Consider the following 23,782-nt stretch of genomic DNA (forward strand, 5'->3'; position numbering starts at 1 on the left):
ATAAATTTGGAGTTGAGGTCAACACCAGGGTTGGTTATTATATACTTGTGAATACTGTACTGTATGCATCTGTCCCTTCCCAAGGTATAATATCCATTAAGAACAATGCACAGTCAAGACAGGGTTTACCTTACTGCATCAGCATCACAGGTAACTTTCCAGCCTTCCAAATAGGAACCAAGGAGTCCTTAGAGAAATAAACTTAAATCCAGCCAAGAATAGCCTTGTAACTTCTGTGACCCATATACTCAAATCCCTAAAGAGCTCCTAATGACATTATCTAAGTGAGCGCCAATAGTGGGCTCTGGTTAACTACCAATTACCCAACCTTACCTTACATTTGCTTCCACCACCAGGTGACAACACATCCAACTTTCACATTTGGAAGAGTTAGATGTAAACAAAGGAGTAGATCCACACCAGATTTTGCTTTGGATATTAAAAAAGGCAGTAGAGATACTATACAACCCACATGGAGTCCTCATTCAAGAAAGGAGACAGATGAGGCCTTGAACTACAAACTTGACATGCCTTAGACTATAAACTGATATGTATCCATGTCAAATATGGGAAAAAATAATCAGAAATAAGATAGTGAAACATCTAGAAGGGAAAACACTTTGCAACTGAAGCAGCATTTTGTGGAATGAAATCTGCATGCCTGATGAACACAATCTTTGAGTTTCAGTTCTACAGCTAGGTCAGCAGTATGAAAGAGAAAGATGAATGGCTTACACTGATTTGTAACCTGATCAACCAGGCTGTGACTCATACGTCAGGCTGCGAGCAGCCACGTCTAACAGCCTGGTTGATCAGTCCAGCAACCAGGAGGCCTGGTCGACGACCGGGCCGCGGGGACACTGAGCCCCGGAAGCACCTCAAGGTAGCCAAGGTACATCATGTAATATTGTCAAAAGTCTTTTAATCTGCCCCCAACTAAAGGTTGATTTGACTGTTGGAAAAGCAAGCAGGGGTATCGGTAAAGACATTTGCTGTGTAAACGCAAAAAGGGGTAACAGGTAAGATATTAGATCAGAGAGTATCTGGCAAGCAAGAAACAAGAGGGTTATAATGGGAAGTGGTGTCAGGATGAAGGGAAGTGGCAAGCATGATCCTGTATGGTTCAGTACTTGAATGACTACTGTTTCTGATTTATTTAAATGACCTCCTGGAAAAGGCATAATCAAACACAATAAATTATTTGTAGATAATGCTAACTGATGAGGGTTGTAAGGATTAAAGAGGACTGCTACAGGAGGGCCTAGACAGGCTGCAGGAATTGTAGCCTGTCTAGGGCTGCACCAAACAGCTGCACTACCAGTAGCTGCAAATAACTGCATTGTCCACCAAAAGATTAGTGGACAAACAGTTACTGTAGTTTAATCCCAAAAATATAGGCAATGAAATTTCAGAGAATATAGAAGAGACAAGAAGAACACTACAGTTTAAGAGTGGCAGTTGCAGAAATTTAAAAGCACAAGGGCTTGGAGTGGATACAACACCAGCCATAACATTAAAAGCTAGCTGGTAAAAAGATTGCTCACTAGGAGATAAAACTGACTAGGCATCCTAATCCAACAATTGTCAAAGACAGTCAGGTCTTTGACACACTGAAGGTGCAACTCGTGCAGCATCATGCGAGGAAAACGTCATGAGTGCCAAGCCGAGTTGAAAGGTCAGAACACTATTGTAAGAAGTAGTTTATGAACTATACAAGGACCAATGCATGAACCTTTGATATCATATAGCATCTGGCACATGCTGCTATCTCATGTAGCAAGAGAAACAAAGAATTAAATATTTATTATCAATAATTTAAAATGATTTGGAAACATTGTTAAGACATTAAAACCACAGCAAAAATGGCTGAAGAAAGACTTCTCTTGCAAATATCTGTGTACAGTATGTTTGTTCACTGCACTCCAAATTCCCCACAACAGTACCAAATACTGCAGAAGTAACCCGCAACTTTAACACTTGCCTCACCTGCCTGGGAATAACCCTTCCCACGTGTCATCTCCAAGAATAGTTAAACGCTTCCCATGGCTCACCAGCTGGTCTACTATGTTGTCTTCTGATATTTCCTCACTGTTATAAGAAATGAAAGATGTTATTTATGGTGTAACGGGGCCCAGCCTTTAACCTCACTTACTGGTTAAATGCTGGTCGTTATTAAGTAAATCTACAGACCAGAGTTCTGCTGTGTAACCTTCAGTACCACTCCTCAAGATCTAAAAATGCTCGATCATTTAGATATCACGACCCGAGGACTCCGTACCCTACTATGCTACACCGCAAACCTCTGAGATGCTCCCACCACCTGCTACCTTCTACCCCACCGAGTAATTCCCCCAATTGACGGTGAAGCAGGATACCGTCAATTAGGCATAAACCCCAAAAGTGGATGGAAAGTTATCAGAAAAGGAGGGATAAGATTTACGTTAAGTGTGGAATTAAATCAAAGTACAAAGGGATTATCTGAGGTATTAAATAACTGCTTGCAGACTTGCAGAGGGAGCCTAGTCTCCAGCATGTGGCTTGAGCCCAAAAACAATGTAAAATAACTGTTGGGGGGAAATTCTACTAAACACCATAAATTCTATAAATGATTTTTAAACAAAGATTATCAATGAAAATAAAAATTAATACACCCTATCTGAACACTTCCTAAACTGAATATTTTCCTAACTGAGGCAAATGACTACAAAAATAATGTGGAGTCTACAACTGCACTTAAATCAGACAGAACAATTACCTTAAATACCACAGCTAGGCCAGTTGTTCAGCCATGCCTCTGGAGAGGAGATGTTGACCTTCCCCAGGATGTCTCAACCCCCACTGACCTTAGCCTGGTCTCTCAAGTTAAGACTGACCTAGGCTAAGTTGCCAAATTAATCATTGAAGAAGATTACAGTACTAGCTAAAATCCTGTACTCGTCACTGAAGGTGACTTATTATTCCAAAACAGTTGGGAATTATCTAGATGCTCGAGCCAGACTAATTACAATATTCAATAGCACTTGCATTACACTAATTTACAGGAATTAACAAGCAAGCTGGTAGGTACAAATTTTCCAAGTAACGAGATACTTCTTCTTGCATATATTCATATTCTTACTGAAGTCAAATGCTTCTTTGATAACATACGAGACTTATTCTTCATTCTAATTGACGTTAATTTTAACCTAAGTACTTAACCACAATTGATTATTCCTACTAATTCTTTAATACATAAATTATTCTCCTAGTTTGATGACTCGACACAGGATGCCTGTGGCACTACTGTTTTCTACACATGAGCATTAATCCTTCGGGGGGAGGGGGGATGACCCTAACCTTGCCAGTCAGGTCCCTACCAACTCACTCTTTATTTTTACAAAGGGCATATCCTCCCTTCTAATGAAATGACAACTTTTAATGTTAGCTCTATTGCCTTCTATATTAACAGTTCTACTGCTACAATGGGCATATCTCAAAATAATTACCATAGTTTAATGATAGACACAACTGTGATTGGGTGGACACATGAGAGCAATGTGAGTGTTTTGTAGGAAGTTAAGAGGAACTGATGGCATTTTTTTCTAATTTGCAGGTGTGTGCAAATATAAATCTTGATTAATTGTCATTTAGAATTTGTAAATTGAAGAGAACCTTTAAGCAAAGATGGTTTATAAATGTTGATATTAACTAAGTAGCATATAAAATTAGATATGAGGATTTAAACATACAGTAATATAAACAATAAGACCAAGTATAAACAAAAATCTTACATTAATTTGTTCAAATAAATACCTTGCAAAATTGTGACTGGCGTCAATGAAGGTAGGTAGGCTGCCGGTAGTGAGGCCCTTGAGTCGCTGCATGGTGGTTGTCGGAGCATCAGCAATGAACGGGGCAAGATGGGCTTGCTCTGGTTTAGAGTGGAGAAGATTTCTGAATACTGGCATTTGGTTTTGATAAGGTAAGGCATCCTCATCCTTTAGAGTGTGATTGTAGGCCGCAAAATCATATCTCAGTGCATCTATTAAAAGTACAATGGCTCTTTTGAATGTGGCAGGCATCTTACATTCCTCTTTTTCTCCCTTGATACTTTTTGCCACTTTATCGTCTTTAGTTTCAGTTGGTGCTGCTTCCTCTTTAAAATCCTCACAGGTAGAATTCGCAAGAATAACTTGTCTAGTCAGAAGAAAACCATGGCTAAATATGAGCAAGCCAATTATCATAAGCTCACTTAAACACAAAATTAAGATGAAAACTTGTAAGCTTTTAAGGTCTGCCATTTTTGTCACTCGGAAGATCTGCAAGGGGAAAACAATCAATTTAGAATTCATAGTGAATAGCCTCCACAGAGGCACACACACACACTTCCACCACAATCATACAGTCTTCAACATTACTGCAGCCCTGTCATGCCAACTTGAATGTCAGAAATATATTAGAATGGCATCTTTGTTATACTAGAGCACACAAAGATAAGAATAAAGGAAACTATTGACCCATGAGAGGCAGCTTCCATTGGCTCATAAGAGGCAGCTCCTATTGGCCCATAAGAGGCAGCTCCTATTGGCCCATAAGAGGCAGCTCCTATTGGCCCATAAGAGGCAGCTCCTATTGGCCCATAAGAGGCAGTTCCTATTGGCCCATAAGAGGCAGTTCCTATTGGCCCATAAGAGGCAGCTCCTATTGGTCCATAAGAAGCAGCTAATATTTTTCTTTTATTTACAAAGCAAGTACAAAAATAAATATACACCACACCCTTAGCAGATACATGCTACAAATCCCCAGAACCTGGGACAATTAACATTTACAGAATAACTAATATAAATCCACAAATGATAATTCACACAACACATTAAAATGGAAACAATACACAATGACACAAGTGGCAGAACCACACACTCACGTATGGTCCCCTATGTACACACCCACAAATCCCTTAACAGTATAATACAGGCACTCCAATTTATTGTTATAATGTGCCGCATATGGGACCAATTCCAAACAGGCCCATGGTAGATTCAACACACAACAGCCAGGTACACAACTAAACACCAATGGAAACAACCACACACAATCCCTGAACCTGAAACCCTCCCAAGGGACTTTGTACATACCCAATCTTACATGTACACCCATGCACACAGGTATCCACCGTGACTCATTATAATATACATTACAAACACAAATTGTTATTTTCAATGATTACATTTTACATTGGTAAGGCGGCATAAAGGGAGCCCCATAATCTTACATGAAACACCTGCTCATTACACTCCGAACCCGGAAAAAACAGATAAACCCCAGGGACCATACAACCTAAACTTTCCTCCACCGGGAACAAAGCCTTCGGAGCTCACAGAACCCCCATAAATTACACCTTATATTGACCAGACCACACACTAGAAGTTGAAGGGACGACGACGTTTCGGTCCATCCTGGACCATTCTCAATCGACTTGAGAATGGTCCAGGACGGACCGAAACGTCGTCATCCCTTCAACTTCTACTGTGTGGTCTGGTCAATATACTTCAGCCACGTTATTGTGACTCATCGCCTACACCTTATACATTGATTACCAGTAAACACCCAGCACCCGGAAACCAACAGGGAACCACCACATTCCGAAAAAGATGTGTAAGGAAGTTGTCAAACATACCACAATCAGAACCATCCGCATCCGTATTGTTCCCAGGCACAGTACCACCCATCACTGCACTACAGTTACAAACACATGAATGGCACACAACCCTAAAAAACAGGAGGAACAGAAGGTCACACAAAACCAGTCAAGTCGTGTGCATTCTCTGCACACACAAGAGTGCGACTTGAGAATGGTCCAGGACGGACCGAAATGTCGTCGTCCCTTCACCTTCTAGTGTGTGGTCTGGTCAACATACTTTAGCCACGTTATTGTGCCTCATCGCCTGCAAGAGGAAAGAACTCCCATAGCTATACACAACAACTGACAACCTTCGACAAACTAAAACGGAACCTGAAGCACAACCCACAACAAGACTCCACCTGAACAGTATAGTACAAACATACATCAACAGTACCAAACACACAACTAGTAGAACACAACCCCAACAAAATCACAACGGCCCATACACATCAAGAAACAACAAACGACTCATCAAAATCCTGTAAATCAGAAAAAATAGCAATTGATTTAAGGACAAAGCTATGCTGCAATGCCCAAAATACCCAACATGCACTATCCCCAATGCACACACTAATCAGTAAAATGATCCCCCAAACCCTCCCCTAACATCCAACATAATTCCCAACTCAAGTAACGTAAACGACCCTCCAAAAATCCCAGCGTTCTATCCTCAGTATACCCCTCCAGCCTCCCAACCCATTGGCTGGCTGGCTGAGTAGACAGCGCTCTAGACTCGTGGATCTAGGGACCGGGGTTTGATTCCGGCAGCCGGCAGAAAAACAAATAGACAGTTTCCTTCACCCTGATGTCCCTGGTACGCAGCAAATAGGTACCGTACCAGGTAGTTAGACAGCTGCTATGGGGTGCTTCCTGGGTGTATGTTTGTGTGTAATTACCTACGTGTAATTACCTAAGTGTAGTTACAGGATGAGAGCTATGCTCGTGGTGTACCGTCTTCCCAGCACTCTTTGTCATATAACGATATAACTTTGTCATATAAGTGTGTGTGTGTGTGTGTGTGTGTGTGTGTGTGAAAAAATATAAAGATAATCCGATAAAACCAAAAGTACAGTATTGCAGACCTTCTAATAAGGACCTGAATATAAAACATCAACAAACGTAAAGGATAAATACGAAACCCTGACCTGCAGAAATGCATAATCGTTCTAGTCAACCAATCCCCCAACCTCGACAAAACTAAAACACATGATATGCGTTCTCCACCCCTCCACAAAGGTCACACTTGTCATTATTGTATCCTTAATCCCCAACATCAGAAACTGCTCGTTAGTTGCCAACGACTTCTAAATACCGGTACAGGAATTCTCTCTGTAATGGAGCTAGAAATTTCAAATAGACCGTTCGCCACACCTCCAACCAATCAAAAAGAGGGAACGTTCCCTCCACTGCAGAGGCGACGAAAGGACAACTCCTCGTACACCTTTCGAAACGAAAAAAGCAAGAACCCCTCCACACGACAAAGCCTCTGAAGGACATGAATAGCACAAGTATAAAATGGTGGCAATAGAAACGCAATCTCACTACACAAGGGTAACCTCAAAAAAGAACTAACACTCATTGTACAATAATATAATCCTAAAGAGAAAACACTGTCCCCCTCCAAAAGCCCTTTCCGAAACGTGACAAAAAAATATCGCCAAAGCCTTATGACAGGCATCGAACAAGTCAGTCCCGCCTCGCGATTTTGGCAAATAAAGCGTAGACCTACGTATCGGGTGATACCTCCCACACCACAGGTAATGAAAGAGCCCTTTATTGATGGCCAACTCAAACTTATGGCTCATTGGAAAGGTATGTGCAATGTACCAAACCTGTCACAAGTCTACCCTCCCCCACACACACACCTGCCAGAAGTCTACCCTCCCTCACACACATACACCTGCCACAAGTCTACCCACCCCCCACACACACACACCTGCCACAAGTCTACCCTCCCCCCCCCCACACACACCTGCCACAAGTCTACCCTCCCCCCCCCACACACACCTGCCACAAGTCTACCCTCCCCACACCAGTTTCGTGTAGTTCCAAGGGTGTGTCGAAATCGTGGTTGCAGACCATATCTCTCCACATACACACTGGAGGTCCCCCACCTCACCCCCCGGGCCCTACGCCTCACCAGCTACCCCAGGGGTGTAATAAGCCCCAGGGGAGTGTATTATACACACCAGAACCAGACCAATTTACCCTAGAGGTGAGAGCCGGCGGCCGGAGGCGACATCATAGGGCCATCCTCGCCAGGGTACTGTCGTTTCGTACCTATATTCTTGTGTTTACAATTTTTTTCGTCCGGGTTTTAAACAAAAATTTTCTATTATTCTATTTTTGTATGTGTAGTTTTATGTGTATTTATGCAGTGTAGTTTATAAATTTGTTAGCATATATTACTGGTTTGGGGTTGAAATAGATTATGTTTTAATGTTTGTTGTTCAGTGTTTTGTACGAAGTGACTTGTGCTGGGTCGTCTTCTCTATCAATATTCCTGAGTGTATCAAGTAGAAGATATTTATTTATTTATTTATACATACAAGAGTTGTTACACTCTTGTACAGCCACTAGCACGCATAGCGTTTCGGGTAAGTCCTTCAAGTTCAAGTTCAAGTATGTTTATTGAGATAAGCAATAAATACATCTCAAAGGGATAGAGTAGCTTAGGCTATTTCTACCCTCCTCTACTTCAAGTCCCTCAAGGGGCGCACAAATTCAGTGAGTACAAATAGACATATAACAGTACAAAAATCCCATTTAACATTGCATACAGCAAGTACAGCATATAATAAGTCCTTTATATTCTTGTAATGTAGCCAGGTTTTGCTAGTAGGGGCTCATAGATGAGCCTTATATTTCATGTTCCATGTATGACTGGACCTGCTGTGAGTCTGTAAAAATCCACCTTAAGGAGGCTGGATGAGCCTGTAGTTTCGTTTTTATCTAGATCTAAATTTTGATTTAGATCAAAAATTTTAATCTTTGATTTTGAGCTGCCCGAAATGCTATGTGTGTGTGTTAGGGGCTTTTGTGTGAATGTCAAAGTATTAATCCTATGTAATCTCACTAACCCATTGTACCTTCTTGTAAATAAATTATTATTAGTATTGTTATAATTATTGTTATTATTATTATCTACATTGTGTAGTCCTTCATACAACATTCCCGAAATGCTCCGCGTGCTTGTGGCTTTACAAGAATGTTAATTCAACCTATTTTCTATATTCTCTGTTAACCCCCAATGTAACTTCTTGTATATAAATAAATAAATAAACATAGGGTAGCAGCTCATTGCTGTGTAGTACACCTAAGCTTGTTAATAAAACAAAAAGATTCTCTATTAATGATAAAATTAATACATCTAGCTAGAATACTTGAAAATAAAAATATACTGTAATTAATACATGAACTGCCTCCTTTATTCGTAGATTCATTTTATACAAAAATTTTATCTCCTGACTCCTGGACCAAGTGAGAGTCAAGGCTGCTCTTTCTCGGGAATAAATGATGAATGAGATGAATAGTGGATGGAAGTAGCGATGTCAGACAAGTGTACTGTATAATATCGAGTTCACAATTAATTTACTCGACTCATAATTTACTCTACTTAACATTGATTAGTTTATTTATTATTTACTCATTTATTAACTTTATAAGTAATTATTATTTTTATTTTATTTTTATTTATATATATACAAGAAGGTACTTTGGGTTAATGAGAGTACTGTACATAGCATTGATGTTTTTACATTATAGTAAAGCCACTAACACCCATAGCGTTTCGGGCAAGTCCTTAATCTAACAGATAATTTTAAGTAAGGGATTTCTAGCAAAATTGAGAAATGTTAACAGGTTATTATTATTATTATTATTGGATTTATTCATTACTCATCTCATTTATTTCCTCATTATTCACTTCATTCATTTATTCATTACTCAGTTCATTCATTTACTCATTAATCAGATCATTCTTTTACCCATTATTCAATTTTTTGATTTACTCATAATCAGATCATTCTTTTATGCATTATTCAGTTCTTCCATATATTCATTATTTAACTCATTCAGCTTATTCATTTACTTATTATTCAGCTCATTCTTTAACTCAATATTCAGCTCTTCATTTATTCATTCATTTAGCTTATTTATTTACTCACTATTCAGCTCATTCAGTTTACTCATTACTCAACTTATTTACTAATTCTTCAGCTCATTTATGCATTCAAATTATTCATTTAGGCATTCGGCTTGTTCATTTACCCATTCAGCTTATTCATTATCTCAATATTCAGCTCATTCATTTCCTCATTAATGTAGCGATTGATGTACTCTATAGAGCGTGCAGCGTCGTGTACTTCCAAGACGCGCAGAGGCGAGAGAGGGCCACTCGGCCTCAGTCCAGGGACACCAGTATACACACATTTTTATCGCTTAAAAGATTCCCGTTAGTGGCGATGTATTGTGTGGGGGGAGCAGCCAGACGAGTGTGGGCTCGCGTCCCAGCACCCACACTCACCCACGCCCACCTCTCTGCACCCACACTCGCCCATACCTGTGGCACCAGCTGGAAGACGGTCTTGGTAAGCATATGCCGACGGCTGTTCACCCGTATCAACTTGTCTGTCTTTGTCTGGGACAGGCCGGACATAAGGAGGTGATAGCCGAAGCTATTTGAACTACCCCCTGCTGGCACTCGGATGGTAATCTTGGGCATAGTATTTTCTGGTTACAGAGTCTGCTTCCGAGTCTGCACACAGAAATAAGATCACGTGAAACCAGTAAGTATGGCAGGATGTACAAAATAGCCCCATTGAAATGCAGAGGTACAATAGGTAGGCTGAGAGAGAGAACTTATTCAACATCAAATCCAGTTATCCAGATGATAATTATAAATTAAATATCTGATCAACCAGGCTGTGATTTGTACGTCAGACTGTGAGCAGCTGAGTCCAACAGCCTGGTTGACCAGAGACCAATCGGGAGGCCAGGCCACAGGAACGTTGATCCCTGGAACCTCCAAAAGGTAGGTAGATAGGTAGATAAGTGCAAGGTATACACTTTATTTATTTTATTAAAAGGTTTGACAATTTGTACATTCAAAAAGCCGCTTTACATATTCAGAGTTTCGGGTACCTATCCAGTTACTGGGTGGACCTGGTTGACCAAATAACATGTACATAATACACTGGGACATTCCTAATGGTCCAGTGTACTATGGATGCCACAATGGTCCAGATGCCACATTGCAGAATTTTAATACAGTACAATATTTCTACACATAAGTATCTCCTGTGACTGCCCTCCTCAGCTGGCTTAATTATATGCTTATCCACACCTAAGCCAGCAAAACGTGCACTTATGACTGTTTAATGGAAGCTACTGTGATTTTACATCAGACTTATTTGGTTATTTTTGGTACAGTAGTTTGAATTTTTAATTGGACTAAAATTTTGTACTGTAAATGTATTAAATCATGCCATTATTACTTTCAGGGAGGCATCAATGAAAATGTGAGTAAAATAGTGACCTTGAGGTGGTTCAGTGCGAGTAGTAAAGAAGACAAGCCCACATGTAATGTTGGAACCATCGGCCATGTGGACCATGGCAAGACTACTCTTACAGCAGCTATCACTAAAGTTCTTCAAAAGAGTGGACTCTCCAGTTTTGTTTCATATGATCAGATTGATCGTGCACCGGAGGAAATAAAGCGAGGGATAACCATCAATACGGCACACATCCACTATTCCTCAGATCTTAGGTCAGTATGCAGAACAAAGCTCCACGCTCTATATCTGACTTTGTGCATCTGACTGAGAAGTCTGGCCTCTTTCCACACCTTTATATTTCCAGTCTAACCTTCTTTAGTGGCTCCTCTCGGTGTATGGCACTACCACTCTAGGGCCATTATAAATACACAGACTCTTGTGACTATCTCTGCCAATGAGAACAAACACCATTCCAGATTCCATTGCCACCTTTATGTGGGGGAGCATGTTGGGATCTAAAATCAATATACTACCAGTAAACTCCCCATCAAATGAAGTCACAAAACACTCAATCTACCTTGATGAAATGTATGAATACAGTATTACCAAACTACCAAACAAAACTCTTCGAAAACAAGTTGACAGACGACTCGGCCTCACCGCCACCGGGTAGCGGCATCAGTTATTCGGGACTTTGGTGAAGCAAACATCTTGTTCTCTTGCCTGGCACTCTCTTTGATGCATGGAGGTGCTGAATTTAAGACTAAATTTAGACTGAGTACACAAATATGGAGTTTCTACTTTTGTGTTTCACTAGTGTATACGATGGTGATATCAAGTGTCTCTGGATATTTTCATCCTCTTTGAGTGCGGCAGGTGAAGATCGTTAACCACAAGTTATCTAAAGTCTCCTCTTTTGATAAGACTCCTCTTAATGCAATCCAGGGGTAGTGATTTGGAATTTGGTTACTGAAGAAGGCCTGTTCACTGGGTGATGAAGCGGTTTGTGTATAGTACTGTATACCAGAATGGTACTGTAACTATAACTACCTAAGTGTAGCCATTGGATGAGAACTACACGTTTATTGTCCCATCTTCCCCTATAATCTTTGTTGTATGATGTTTTGAAGCTTCTGATAGTTATAACATTTTTTGCCCCTTATTTTCTTAGCTTGAATCTGACCTTTTGTTTTTGAAGGTACCTCTTACGAGACCTAGATTTTGCCTCTGTGATGGACCCGGCCTCTTTTGTGTTCGGTTTGTCTTCTCCGTATTGGGTGCGTTATGAGCTTCCGGCATCTACCTGGCTGGCAGACTAACCTTTCTCTTCGCTTGGGGCATGGCACAGTTTTTGTCGTACCCGCATGCTGGATTGGCGGGGGGTTATTAATGTGTTACAGATTTACTTGGGGGGTGGGTACACTTGAGCACCTCAATGTGTGCCTTTATGCCTGTGCTTCCTCGTGAGGTTGGCTTGATCCAGTTGCACGCTCAGGTCCCCTCCCTTTTGGCTGCCTTTGTTGCTGGGAATCTTCGTGCTCATGGACATCTGGCCTCAGTTTTGCCTTTCTTTTCCCTTCTCGAGTTGTCCTCGGACTGGCTTGTGGAGGATGTGGAGATGTTGAGTGCCAGGCCGTCGTTTGGGGCGTTGGCCTCGGCGGCGTTGCTGAAACTGTTTGCGACGAGGCTCCAGTAGGCAGTGTGTCTGTTTTTTGCCTCTCGACTCGTGTGTCGGCAGGCCGTCCTCACTCTCTCTTTTTAACTCGGCTTGGGGCCTGGCTCTTAAGTTTTCATCTCCTTTCTCTCCATTGTTGTTTTTGCACACGATAGTTTCTCAGTTTTACAGATGGCTTCTGCCAGTTGGCGCCCTCTTTCTAATTTGTTGGTGATCCGGGGTAGACATTCTCACACTTCTCGGATGGGTCATGTCAGGGCTCGGGTTTCGACAAGTCGAGGTGGGCCCTTGGTGCCAGCTTCTGAGGTGATGCCTCCTCCGGAGCCATCTTTGTCTGGTTGGCGCAGTGGTTGCACTGCATGTAAGTCAGCTTCTCGGAAGGGGCGCCGGCAGTTTCGCGCAGTGCTGGGGGGTTGGGGGGTTGGCTCTGTTTGCCCACGCCTGGTCCCACGATTCGTGGGTGTTTTGGGTCATCGGGACCTCGGGGATGCGTATTGGCACATCCCAATTCACCCGGGGTTCAGGGACTGGTTAGGTTTTGTGTCTGGGCGGCATGCTTACCTCTTTAGTTGCCTTCCCTTCTTGCTGAATCTGGGACTTTGCATTTTCACGTATCTTACCCGGATCGTGGTGATTCGTCTGCATCTGCTAGGGGTTCAGGTTCTGGCCTACCTCGATGACTGATTGATGTGGGCTTATGTGCTCGCCAGGGATGTGAGGTTCTTTTCCAGCTCGCCGGGTTCGGATTCCTGGTGAACTGAAGGAAGTCCCATCTATTTCCGTCCCAGGTTCGGACCTGGCTGGGCCTCGTGTGGGACTCTCGGACTGCTTCTGTGTCTCTCCCTCAGACAGCATCGCTGCAGCTGTGGTCTAGTGGGGAACCTCTTGTTGGCTAAGATTCATTTGTGGGTCCTGGGTCACTTGACGGTTGCTCGAGCAGTTGTGCGGTCACTCAGCCATTGCTCCCTGTGCCTCTCTGAGGGGGGCCAGGTTCTGACTCTTGGTCCCCGATAAGCAAAACCCCATTGACTGAAGCCCCAGACTAATATAGCGTATATCAGTCCAATAGCTCCAGGGAGCCTCTGGGGCTCACCCAGAAAATGGCATTTCATTTGACACTGGTTTTTTCTCAGTTTTAGGTTGATCTCTGATTACAAGCTGCTTTTGCCTGAGAGAGAATCAGATTCTTGTCCAGTCTTGTGGTAGACAAGGGTGGGTATCAGGCCTGGTGCATCTTCCTTCAGCATGCTGTAATCTCTTAACTCTGGAAGCTACTGAGGACCCACCAGAAAAAGCATTTTATTACCTTCAATACTTTATTTTAATGTAAATAACCTTTCACTATAGTACTCTCATATTTTTCTTTGGGCTGATGCCTCTTCCCCCCCCCCCCCCACCCCAAAGAAATTGGTAAATAGGGCAGCTATAATGATACAAATATTTAATTACCACTTTTTTAAACCCCCCTAACATATTTCTGGTAATTACAGACACTATGCACATACTGACTGCCCAGGACATGCTGATTATGTGAAGAATATGATTTCGGGTGCATCCCAAATGGATGGAGCAATCCTAGTGGTAGCAGCAAATGATGGACAAATGCCACAAACACGAGAACACCTCTTGTTGGCTAAGCAAGCAGGAGTGAAGAAAGTTGTTATATATGTCAACAAAGCCGACCTTGTAGATGATGAGGTATTAGAGCTAGTTGAGATTGAGGTTCGAGAGTTGCTGGATGATTATGGTTTTGATGGCATTAATGCTCCTTTTGTGAATGGATCAGCTTTACTTGCCCTACAAGGAGATCAAGGGCCTTATGGAGAAAGCAGTATTCTCAAGCTTGTGAAAGCTCTGGATGAATATGTATCAATTCCAACCCGAGATCTTAAATCTCCATTTATGCTCTCGATAGACAATTACTTTAATGTTCCAGGCCGTGGGTCTGTTGTTACTGGAACCCTCAAACAAGGTGTCATAAGAAAAAATGATCCAGCAGAGTTACTGGGATTTGATCGCCAAATCAAGACTGTTGTTAGTGACTTACAGGTAAGAATTGTGTAAGTATTTACTGTATTAAAAAAAAATTCAGATTACTGTACAGTGGTACCTCATACTTACGAATTTAATCTGTTCCCAGAGGCAGTTCGTAACCCGAAAATTTGTAAACCGAAGCGAATTTTCCCATAAGAAATAATGTACATTGAATTAATCCATTCCACACTCCTGAAAATATTAACTTCAAAGTAAATTTTATACTTAATTCACCCAAATCTTTAGTACTAAATTATGTACAAGTTATTGCTTACCTTTATTGATGACTGTTCTTGGCGTATGGAAGATGGTGAGGAGGGGAGAGGGAGATGTGTTAGTGTTTGGAAGTGGAGTCCCCCCTCCATTAAGACATCAGGCAATGATGACTTATCTGGGGTACTCTCTCTCTCTCCTACGTTTTTCAGGAGTACCTTTAGAACCTGGTTGTGGCTCACTGCTTGCTTGTCTTACTAAGAATCTGTCTAAAGACACTTGTTTTTCCTTACATTTTAACACTTGTCTGTAGTGAGACATCACATTGTCATTTAAAAGGTCAATGCAACGTCCTGCTACAGCTTTATCTGGGTGAGTTTTTTCAACAAAACTTCGCAGTTCTTCCCATACTTCACACATTTTCTTAATGAGAAAGGGACATATTCTGCTGCCTCTATTCACAACTATTTTCTTAGGTTGAACTTACCACTGACTTTCTTGGGACCCATGGCGAGATTTATAACTATTACTTTTTATGTTCAAATACTCAAAAATCCGAAAAACACTTAAATTCTTTATAAAGAAGTCAGGCGCGGTTGTCACTAGGCGGGAGGCACTGGTAAAGTGAGGTGCAGTCGCCGTGCCACAACGCGCTAGGTCGGCCATGCGCGTATCGACAAAATACGTTACCCGAGACAAAGTTCGTAACACAATTCGGATTTTAAGAAGGAATTGGGCTCATAACCCGAAAAGTTTGTAAAGAGGGGCATTCGTAAACCTAGGTGTCACTGTATTTGTTAATATACAAAATGACAAGATTTTTTTATAGTTAAAAGCAGAACTTCTCATAAATAATGGACAGGAAATTTTACTCCTTTATATCTATATTTAGCAGCAATATGAAATATAATGAACCACCTCTTTCTTGGCAACCCTTGATAACTCTACAGAGCTTAAGACTCTTGTACCAGGCCCTTGAACTAACACAGCTCTTCTGGAAATCAAAATCAGAATCTGGTAAAATCTCGAGCAAAAACCTGGTATAGGGTATATGGGGAAACTGAGTAATTCTGTACTCACTATCACCATAGAGATGTGAACGCTTCCAGTTACGATTGTAAGCAATGATGTGATAAAGGTGTTAGTGAATGTAAGTGGTGATACAGTACAGATTATGATAATTGTTACTGTGAGAGGGGTGTATACCTAATATATAGGCCTATAGTAATATGGGACTACCCCAGAGCAAGGGAACTCAACCTCACAACCTTAGACGAGAGAACAAACAGAAGGGATATGATCACTATATACACAACTTTGAGGAAAATAGGTGATATGGACAAGGGCAGCCTATTTAAACTGATAGGAGGTAAGATGAGGGGACATCAATGGAAGCTGATTACACAATTGTGTTATAAAGATGTAAGGAAATTCTTTTACCCTGTATGGGTAATGTGGGTGTGTGGACTGCAGATTTGGAAGAAGTTGTCAAAGTCATTTTCATCCACAACTGTAAGAAAACATATGTTCGAAACTTCAATGTCAGAGATGTAATTAGTGTTTCAGAGTAATAAATGACTAGAAGGAATGGCATGAAAAGCTAGATCTCACTTTCTTGAGGTAACTAATAGGTAAATGGAACAAAACATCTGAACGAACGACCAGCTATGGGAGACACGAAAAGTACAAAATGCCCCGTATACTAGGGTAGCGGCTAACAGCCAAAACCACAAAGGTATAGGTCTACAGCAGCTATCACAAGGGTATAGACACAAGTTTGCCATATACGAAAAAAGAGTGACAGGAGGCACTAAACTATGGGCCAGTGTCCCTGACTTGTATACTATGATGACCAAAACCACACCAGAATATGAAGAAACAACGATGTTTCAATTCATCCTGGACCATTATCAAGTCATGTGTTAACACACATCTTGGAAATGGTCCAGGACAGACTGAAATGTTGTCGTTTCTTCATCTCTGATGTGTGGTTTGGTCATCATATCTTTAGCCACGTTATTGTGACTCATTGTCTGCATTTGTATACCATGGAAGGTGATAGAGAAGAAGGTGAGAAAAACCTTGTAACACATCTGAAGAGAAGGAACTTTGTAACATATCACCAACATGGGTTCAGCGATGGCAAGTCATGTCTCATAGGTTTAATAGAATTTTATGACCAGGTGACCAACATTAAGCAAACAAAAGAAGGGTGGGCAAGCTGCAATTTCTTGGATTGTCGGAAAGTGTTTGATAGTACTGTACTCCATTAGAGGCTGTTGCATAAGTTGGAGAAACAGGCAGGAGTAACAGGTAAGGTGCTCCATTGGATAAGGGAGTACCTATACAACAGAAAACAGTCATTGTGATGGGGAAACCTCAGAATGGTGAGATGTCACAAGTGGAGTCCCACAGGGTTGTGCACTCGGACCTATCCTGTTTCTGATGTACATAAACTATCTCCTAGAAGGTATAGACTCATTTCTCTCAAAGTTTGTTGACACTGCCAAAATTATGAGAAAGATTAAACTAGAGAAGGACAGTAAGAGACTACAAGATGACCTGGACAAAATGAAGGAGTGATCTAAGAAATGGCTACTAATGTTTAGCTGCAGCAAGTGTAAAGTAATGAAGATAGGTGTAGGGAGCAGGGGGCCAGACACATGTTACCAATTGGGAGATGAAATCCTTCAGGAACTTGGAAAAGAAAGATTTGGGTAATGATATCATGCTAGACCTGAAACACATCAAAAGGATATCATCAATGACATATGTAAGGCTGGCCAACGTATTAAATACTTGTGTAAGGAGTCATTCAAAATCTTGTATGCCTCATATGTCAGACAAATCCTGGAGTATGCAGCTCTAGTGTGGAGTCCATATCTAGTCAAGTACAAGACAAAGTTAGAAAAAGTTCTGAGGTATGCCACCAAGTTAGGCCTCGAGCTGTAAAGTATGACCTACGAGGACAGACTACTGAAAGTAAAGCTCATGTCACTGAAAACAAAAGATTTAAGGGAGACATGATTACCACCCACAAAATTCTTAGAAATTGACAAGGTAGATAAAGACAAACTATTTAGTATAATTAGCAGAGAAGGAATCTCTGGTGGAAAATTAGAAATACGAATCAATGTCTTGGAAGAGAACCCTGAAACCCACTTGGATTGAAATAAGCAGCTTGGGGCACACAAGGAAGAAGTAATAAACATACATGTACCTGAGACATAAATAATGACAAAATAAATGCATGGGCCCCCCTCCCCATTTTACCCTGTGGGACAAAATGTCTAAAGAAATGCCAACACCACTTCACTATGACCAGGAGGTTGGTGCATCCTAATGGGCACCGGGTATGCAAGTGAAGGTGTAGTAGGTTGGCCACAACCATGGGTGACCAGGGCTGCCATCTGGTAGCCCTGGTCACCCATGACCAGGGCTACCAGGGTGAGCGGAGTTGGAGTAGGATTGTTTTACCACCAACTGTTATTTGCCTGGTTTTCTTACTTTTAATTTCTTATCCAGAGTAGTCGTTTGTTTCATTTTACCTGTGCTTTCTGTAATGGTTTTCTTGGTTTTAGCCAGATCTCTGATTCCCAGGTTTCCCTTAACTTTATAGGCAAACCAAATTCTGATCCTGCACCAATCCAGGGGCTTGGTAACTTTCGTGTGTGTCCATGTTACCAGAGCCCTAAATTAAGTGTACGGGAAGCAACTGAGTGACCAGCCCAAAAATAACCAATTTACCATTTAATTACAGTATTATACTTTTCCTAGAAGATATTTAACTCAGGAGTCAGTTTCATGTGGTTCCTTGCAGTCAGGCTTCTTACCAGTAATAATTTTGATTGTAGGATTTTAATGTTCTCTGTCTCCCATACCTGGATAGTTTTATATCCCCCTAAAGGTTGTGGGGTATGGTGGCACACAGTTCAAAAGTGAGACTGTCCCACTGAAATTGAGACACGTTTGGTTAAACAGTTTCATGTAGGTTTGATGTGTATATAATTTGGTGTTCAGATAACACTGAGGAAAGATGGTAACACTGTATTGATTTTTATATATGGCTTAAAGCAAGAGAAGATTACAGTAATTTATAAATAAATAGATTCATTTACTGTTTAGTTGAGGGAACATGCATGGTTTATATACAGTTGATAATTACTTAAACCCTTTTATTCTTGTGTTCATAGGTGTTCAAGAAGTCAGTTCCAGTTGTAGAAGCTGGCCAGAATATGGGTGCATTACTTCGAGGTGTTAAATTGGAGGTGCTAATGAGAGGTATGGCCCTGTGCTCCATTGGTTCCCAGATCTACAACAATAGGTCAGTAAGGTGGAAGAAATTGTATACTTTAACTGATTTTATTATCATTAGCAGCTGGAACATAATTGCAAATATTATTTTAATGAAAGTAAGAGTTAAAAGAAAATTTATAATATAATATGATAATACCTGTACAGTAAAGCACCTAAATTGTAAATTTGATAATAAATTATATTACCTATATAACATTCAAGTTGCAATGTCACAATATTATGACTGAAAAAAATAACCCAACCTATACTTATGAAAAGTAGGAAAGTAATGATGTTTTAGCCCATTTTGAAGTTGATGAGGGTCCAGGACGGACCAAAACATTGGCACACTCCCCCTTTTTTTCATAAGGTGTAAAACCCAACCATGTGGGTTGGGCTATTCAAGTTGCCTTAATGAGAGGAGAAGAGCATTTATGCATTTCAGGAGTCCAATTCACCAAGTACTGTTGGGAACAAATTTAGTGATCAAACTGAAAATTGAGGCATTCTATTACAGTAGATGTTTTGTATAACTATGTTCACTAATGAAATCTGGACAGTAACGAGCAGGTTTCTTTTCCGTCAGGTGTCTGGGTTACTCATTAGTAATTCAGGCAATAACTTGGGTTCAAGGTCAGGACACAAAACCAGCATTGAATATAAGAAATGGATCTTACTCAACCTCGGTGGCTCCCTGAAGCTAACTCGATGAGATAGCTCCCCCCTTACTAAGTCACATTGGTGTTGGTAGTCCTGTATTGCTTACCAGAGACTAGAGCCAGAACCTGACCCCATCAGAAGCATAGGGAACAAGGGATTGTTACAATCGTCCTCACCAAGAAAACGTCCAGAAAGTAATACAGGCAACTGCAAGGTTCCCAAAAAGAATGCATTGAAAGAGCCAAATAATTTAACCAAGGATTCACTCGGAGACAGAGTCAAACCCCCAAGTTTTGGCTGGCCACTAATGGGTGGCAACACCATCTGGAGTTCCCAGCTTCCATACCATCTTAGCTCCAGTCCAGAGCTGAAGACCATTAATGACACACCTGGCTGGGCATGAGAGAATTGGTCATTGTCATCTCTCAGAGGCCTTAGAGGCCTACCAGAAAAATAAATTTCATTACACTCAATGCTGGTCTTCTGGAGGAGCCAAGTGGTGGCTCTCTGTGGCTAATAACAGTAAAAGAAAAACACAGGACTGATTAGGGAATGATTGAACCACATGGAGAGCCAAACCCCCAAAATCCAAAAGCCAAGAAACTGAGTCCATCTCTAAAGGGAAATGGTCAAGTGAACCCCCTATGGTTCAGCAAATGAGCCACTGGGAGCAGTCGGAATGGATCCGGAAAACAGAGCCTGGAGGAAGACGAACCTTCTTTGCAAAAGATATACCACATCGCTGGAAAATCATGCACCATGCTTTGCACCCAAAGGAATGAGTTTAACCAATGGCTTTGGGAGGCTTAGCTAGCACTGGTCACAAAATCCCAGCTCAGAGCCAAGCCATTTGTGAACACATCAATCAACTGGGAGGAAGGCACCATGGAACTGAACCCCAAAAGTACCAAAGTGGAAGCCAGCAATGCAAGAGCTGAAAAAGGGCAAATGGTGCCCTTTATCACTGCTGAGCCCTCCCAGCAATGTCAAAAAATGAGCAGAACCGGAGAAATCAGTACAATGTCTAGAGTCTAACTGTGCCCATAGAAAATACTATATGGGCAAAGTACAGGCTCCCACATAACTACTTGACCGGTCCAGCACCAGATGGCGATGGCAGAGCAGAGCCAGAGAAGCCGACCAGAAACCACAAGCCAGGTCCAAATAGGTCCAAACCTGGGACAGAATTAACAGGGACTTCTGCCAGCCCACCAGGAAACCAAAACGGGAAAAATACACAAGGAAAATTCCTCCTTTCCCGCCCCCTCACCCTCCACAGTGTTCCTCTGGTGACAGCTTACTATCCAAAACCACCCCTACATCTAATTCGTTATTAGAGTTCTTTAGTTCCTTTCCACATAATTTGTAAGTTGTGTGTGGTCTCATTTTCTCTAATTCCACATTCCATCACAGGCATTTATTCACATTGAATTCTATTTGCCACTTGATGCTCCAAGCACTTATTTAATCTAGATCACTTTAAAGGGCATAACAATCGTCTGTGTCTCCTATCTTCTCCAGTATCTTGGCATCATTCGCAAACATGTTCATATAATTCTGTATTCCCTCTGGGAGATCATTTATGTAAACAATGAACATTACTGGTGCAAGAACTGAATCCTGTGATACTCCGCTAATAACACTCCTCCAGTCAGATACATTGTTTTTGATTACTGCCCACATCTATTTGTCAGTTAGACAAATTTTTCATCCATGCTTCCTGAGGGTGTGTAACAAAAAAGGAAGCCTGGTAGAGGACTGGGCCGCGGGGACGCTAAGCCCTGAAATCATCTCAAGATAACCTCAAGATATCATTACTCTCCAGGTGTTCTATCCATTAGGTTTGATCTATTTTTTCTAGTGTTTTGACTAGTACGCTTGTTAATGATACGGGTCTATAATTTAGGGTTCAAGAGGTTCTTCTGGAAACTGCAACATGCTGGAGGGGTGACAGGGAGAATTCTGACATGGATGAAAATTTGTCTAACTGACAAATAGATGTGGGCAGTAATCAGAGACAATGTATCTGACTGGAGGAGTGTTATTAGCAGAGTATCACAGGATTCAGTTCTTGCACCAGTAATGTTCATTGTTTACATAAATGATCTCCCAGAGGGAATACAGAATTATATGAACATGTTTGCGAATGATGCCAAGATACTGGAGAAGATAGGAGACACAGACGATTATTATGCCCTTTAAAGTGATCTAGATTAAATAAGTGCTTGGAGCATCAAGTGGCAAATAGAATTCAATGTGAATAAATGCCTGTTATGGAATGTGGATTTAGAGAAAATGAGACCACACACAACTTACAGATTATGTGGAAAGGAACTAAAGAACTCTAATAACGCATGAGATGTAGAGGTGGTTTTGGATAGTAAGCTGTCACCAGAGGAACACATAAAGAACATAGTGAGAGGAGCGTATGCGTTGCCTTCCAACTTCAGACTTGCTTTTAATTACATGGATGGTGAAATACCGAAGAAACTGTTCAGAATACCAGTTTATTTGCAGTCCTTACCATAGCAGTGTAGACAGAAACTAGGGAACTGTCAAGTTGCTGCTCAGAAAGTGTTGTCTCATTGCACTTAATGCGCTTTTCTTATTTTTAGATTTGAAGCTGCCATATACCTTCTAAGCCATGAAGAGGGAGGTAGATCTCGTCCACTAATCGCTCCTTACATGCAACAGCTTTTTAGCAATACTTGGAATATTGCTTGCCGTGTTGACCTGCCAGATGGTGTAGATATGTTTATGCCAGGTGGGTTACCTAATAGATGCCTGTTGTAACCACTGTAATCTGTGACAATGAAACTTTATAGGTGCGATTTAGAAGGCAGGAGATTCATCTGTTAAGGATCAGTGAGAAGTATACATTTCAGTAATACTGGTACAGTAGAGGCTTTGTAGTAAGGAACCTAAATCTTTAAGAAGATACTGTGAGATTCAGGAGTTTCTAGAGTCATCACATGATGAACTGTGAATCGAGGGAGAAGAAAACTGCCAGAGAGAAAAAAGTAAAATTTAATCAAGGCAGTGGTGATGTTGGTTGATAATGACAGATACAGTCTATACATCATGGCTGAAGCTGTTAGGCAAGATACTAAATATGGGCACCTGCAATAAAAGACACCACACATCAGTGGGTCTGTAGACAGCACTGTATGTTACTGGAAATACTGGTAGGTAGATAAGTATCAAGAGAAAGTACCAAGCCATTACATCTATTAGCACTTGGAGGGTATCAGGATAAGGATTTGGGATGAGACGGGGGGAAGGAATGGTGCCCAACCACTTGGACAATCGAAGATTGAACGCCGACCTGCATGAAGCAGAACCGTCGCTTTACTGTCCAGCCCAAGTGGTTGGGACTTGATGGTTATCCGGGGGTCCCGTGGTGGGCCTTCCCGGAAGGGTCGTGCCGAGGCTCGGGGTTCCTCTCGTCGTGGTAGGCCACTGGTGTCGGGTTCGGGTCCTCCTTTGGACCCGCCTTCGTCTGGTCGGCGCAGTGTTCACTCTGTACGAGGTCCTGGGTCTCATAAAGGTCGCCGGCCCTTTCGCAGTAAGCCCAATTGAAGAGGCGATGGGGGGGAGGCTGTTCACTCATGCCTGGTCTCACGATTCGTGGGCGTTTTGGGTCGTTTCATGTGGCCTCCAGTGGGATTGGGTACCCCCCTTCAGGGGGTTCGGGGCTGGCGGGGCAGGCCACTTCCCCTGCGCTCTGTCAAGTCATCTTGGAGTGGG

The 23,782-nt window shown here is 41.7% G+C and overlaps 2 protein-coding genes across 7 annotated transcripts in view; one reads left to right on the forward strand and one right to left on the reverse strand.

Moving 5' to 3' along the window:
* The window catches only part of LOC138357781 (GPI ethanolamine phosphate transferase 3-like), a 27,146-nt gene extending 19,144 nt beyond the window's left edge, over positions 1–8,002 (reverse strand). The window contains exons 1-3 of one of the 3 annotated variants that reach the window (XM_069314841.1): positions 7,871–7,999; positions 3,793–4,298; positions 1,987–2,088 (exon numbers count right to left, since the gene is read on the reverse strand). In XM_069314841.1, the coding sequence (XP_069170942.1) occupies positions 1,987–2,088; positions 3,793–4,280 (590 nt within the window). In that variant the 5' untranslated portion in view covers positions 4,281–4,298; positions 7,871–7,999. Of the gene's footprint in view, positions 1–1,986; positions 2,089–3,792; positions 4,299–7,851 lie in introns of all 3 variants that reach the window. The other 2 variants (XM_069314842.1, XM_069314843.1) reach the window with 2 other exon arrangements.
* LOC138357782 (elongation factor Tu-like) overlaps positions 7,860–23,782 on the forward strand; it is a 21,756-nt gene continuing 5,833 nt past the window's right edge. The window contains exons 1-6 of one of the 4 annotated variants that reach the window (XM_069314845.1): positions 7,860–7,877; positions 10,008–10,251; positions 11,164–11,429; positions 14,323–14,881; positions 19,273–19,403; positions 22,651–22,799. In XM_069314845.1, coding sequence (XP_069170946.1) covers positions 10,126–10,251; positions 11,164–11,429; positions 14,323–14,881; positions 19,273–19,403; positions 22,651–22,799 — 1,231 coding nt within the window. In that variant the 5' untranslated portion in view covers positions 7,860–7,877; positions 10,008–10,125. Of the gene's footprint in view, positions 7,878–8,121; positions 8,260–10,007; positions 10,252–11,163; positions 11,430–14,322; positions 14,882–19,272; positions 19,404–22,650; positions 22,800–23,782 lie in introns of those variants that run through there. The other 3 variants (XR_011225139.1, XM_069314844.1, XM_069314846.1) reach the window with 3 other exon arrangements.

The sequence above is a fragment of the Procambarus clarkii genome, chromosome 80 (genome assembly GCF_040958095.1).
Source record: "Procambarus clarkii isolate CNS0578487 chromosome 80, FALCON_Pclarkii_2.0, whole genome shotgun sequence".
In the NCBI taxonomy this organism is placed as follows: Eukaryota; Metazoa; Arthropoda; class Malacostraca; order Decapoda; family Cambaridae; genus Procambarus; species Procambarus clarkii.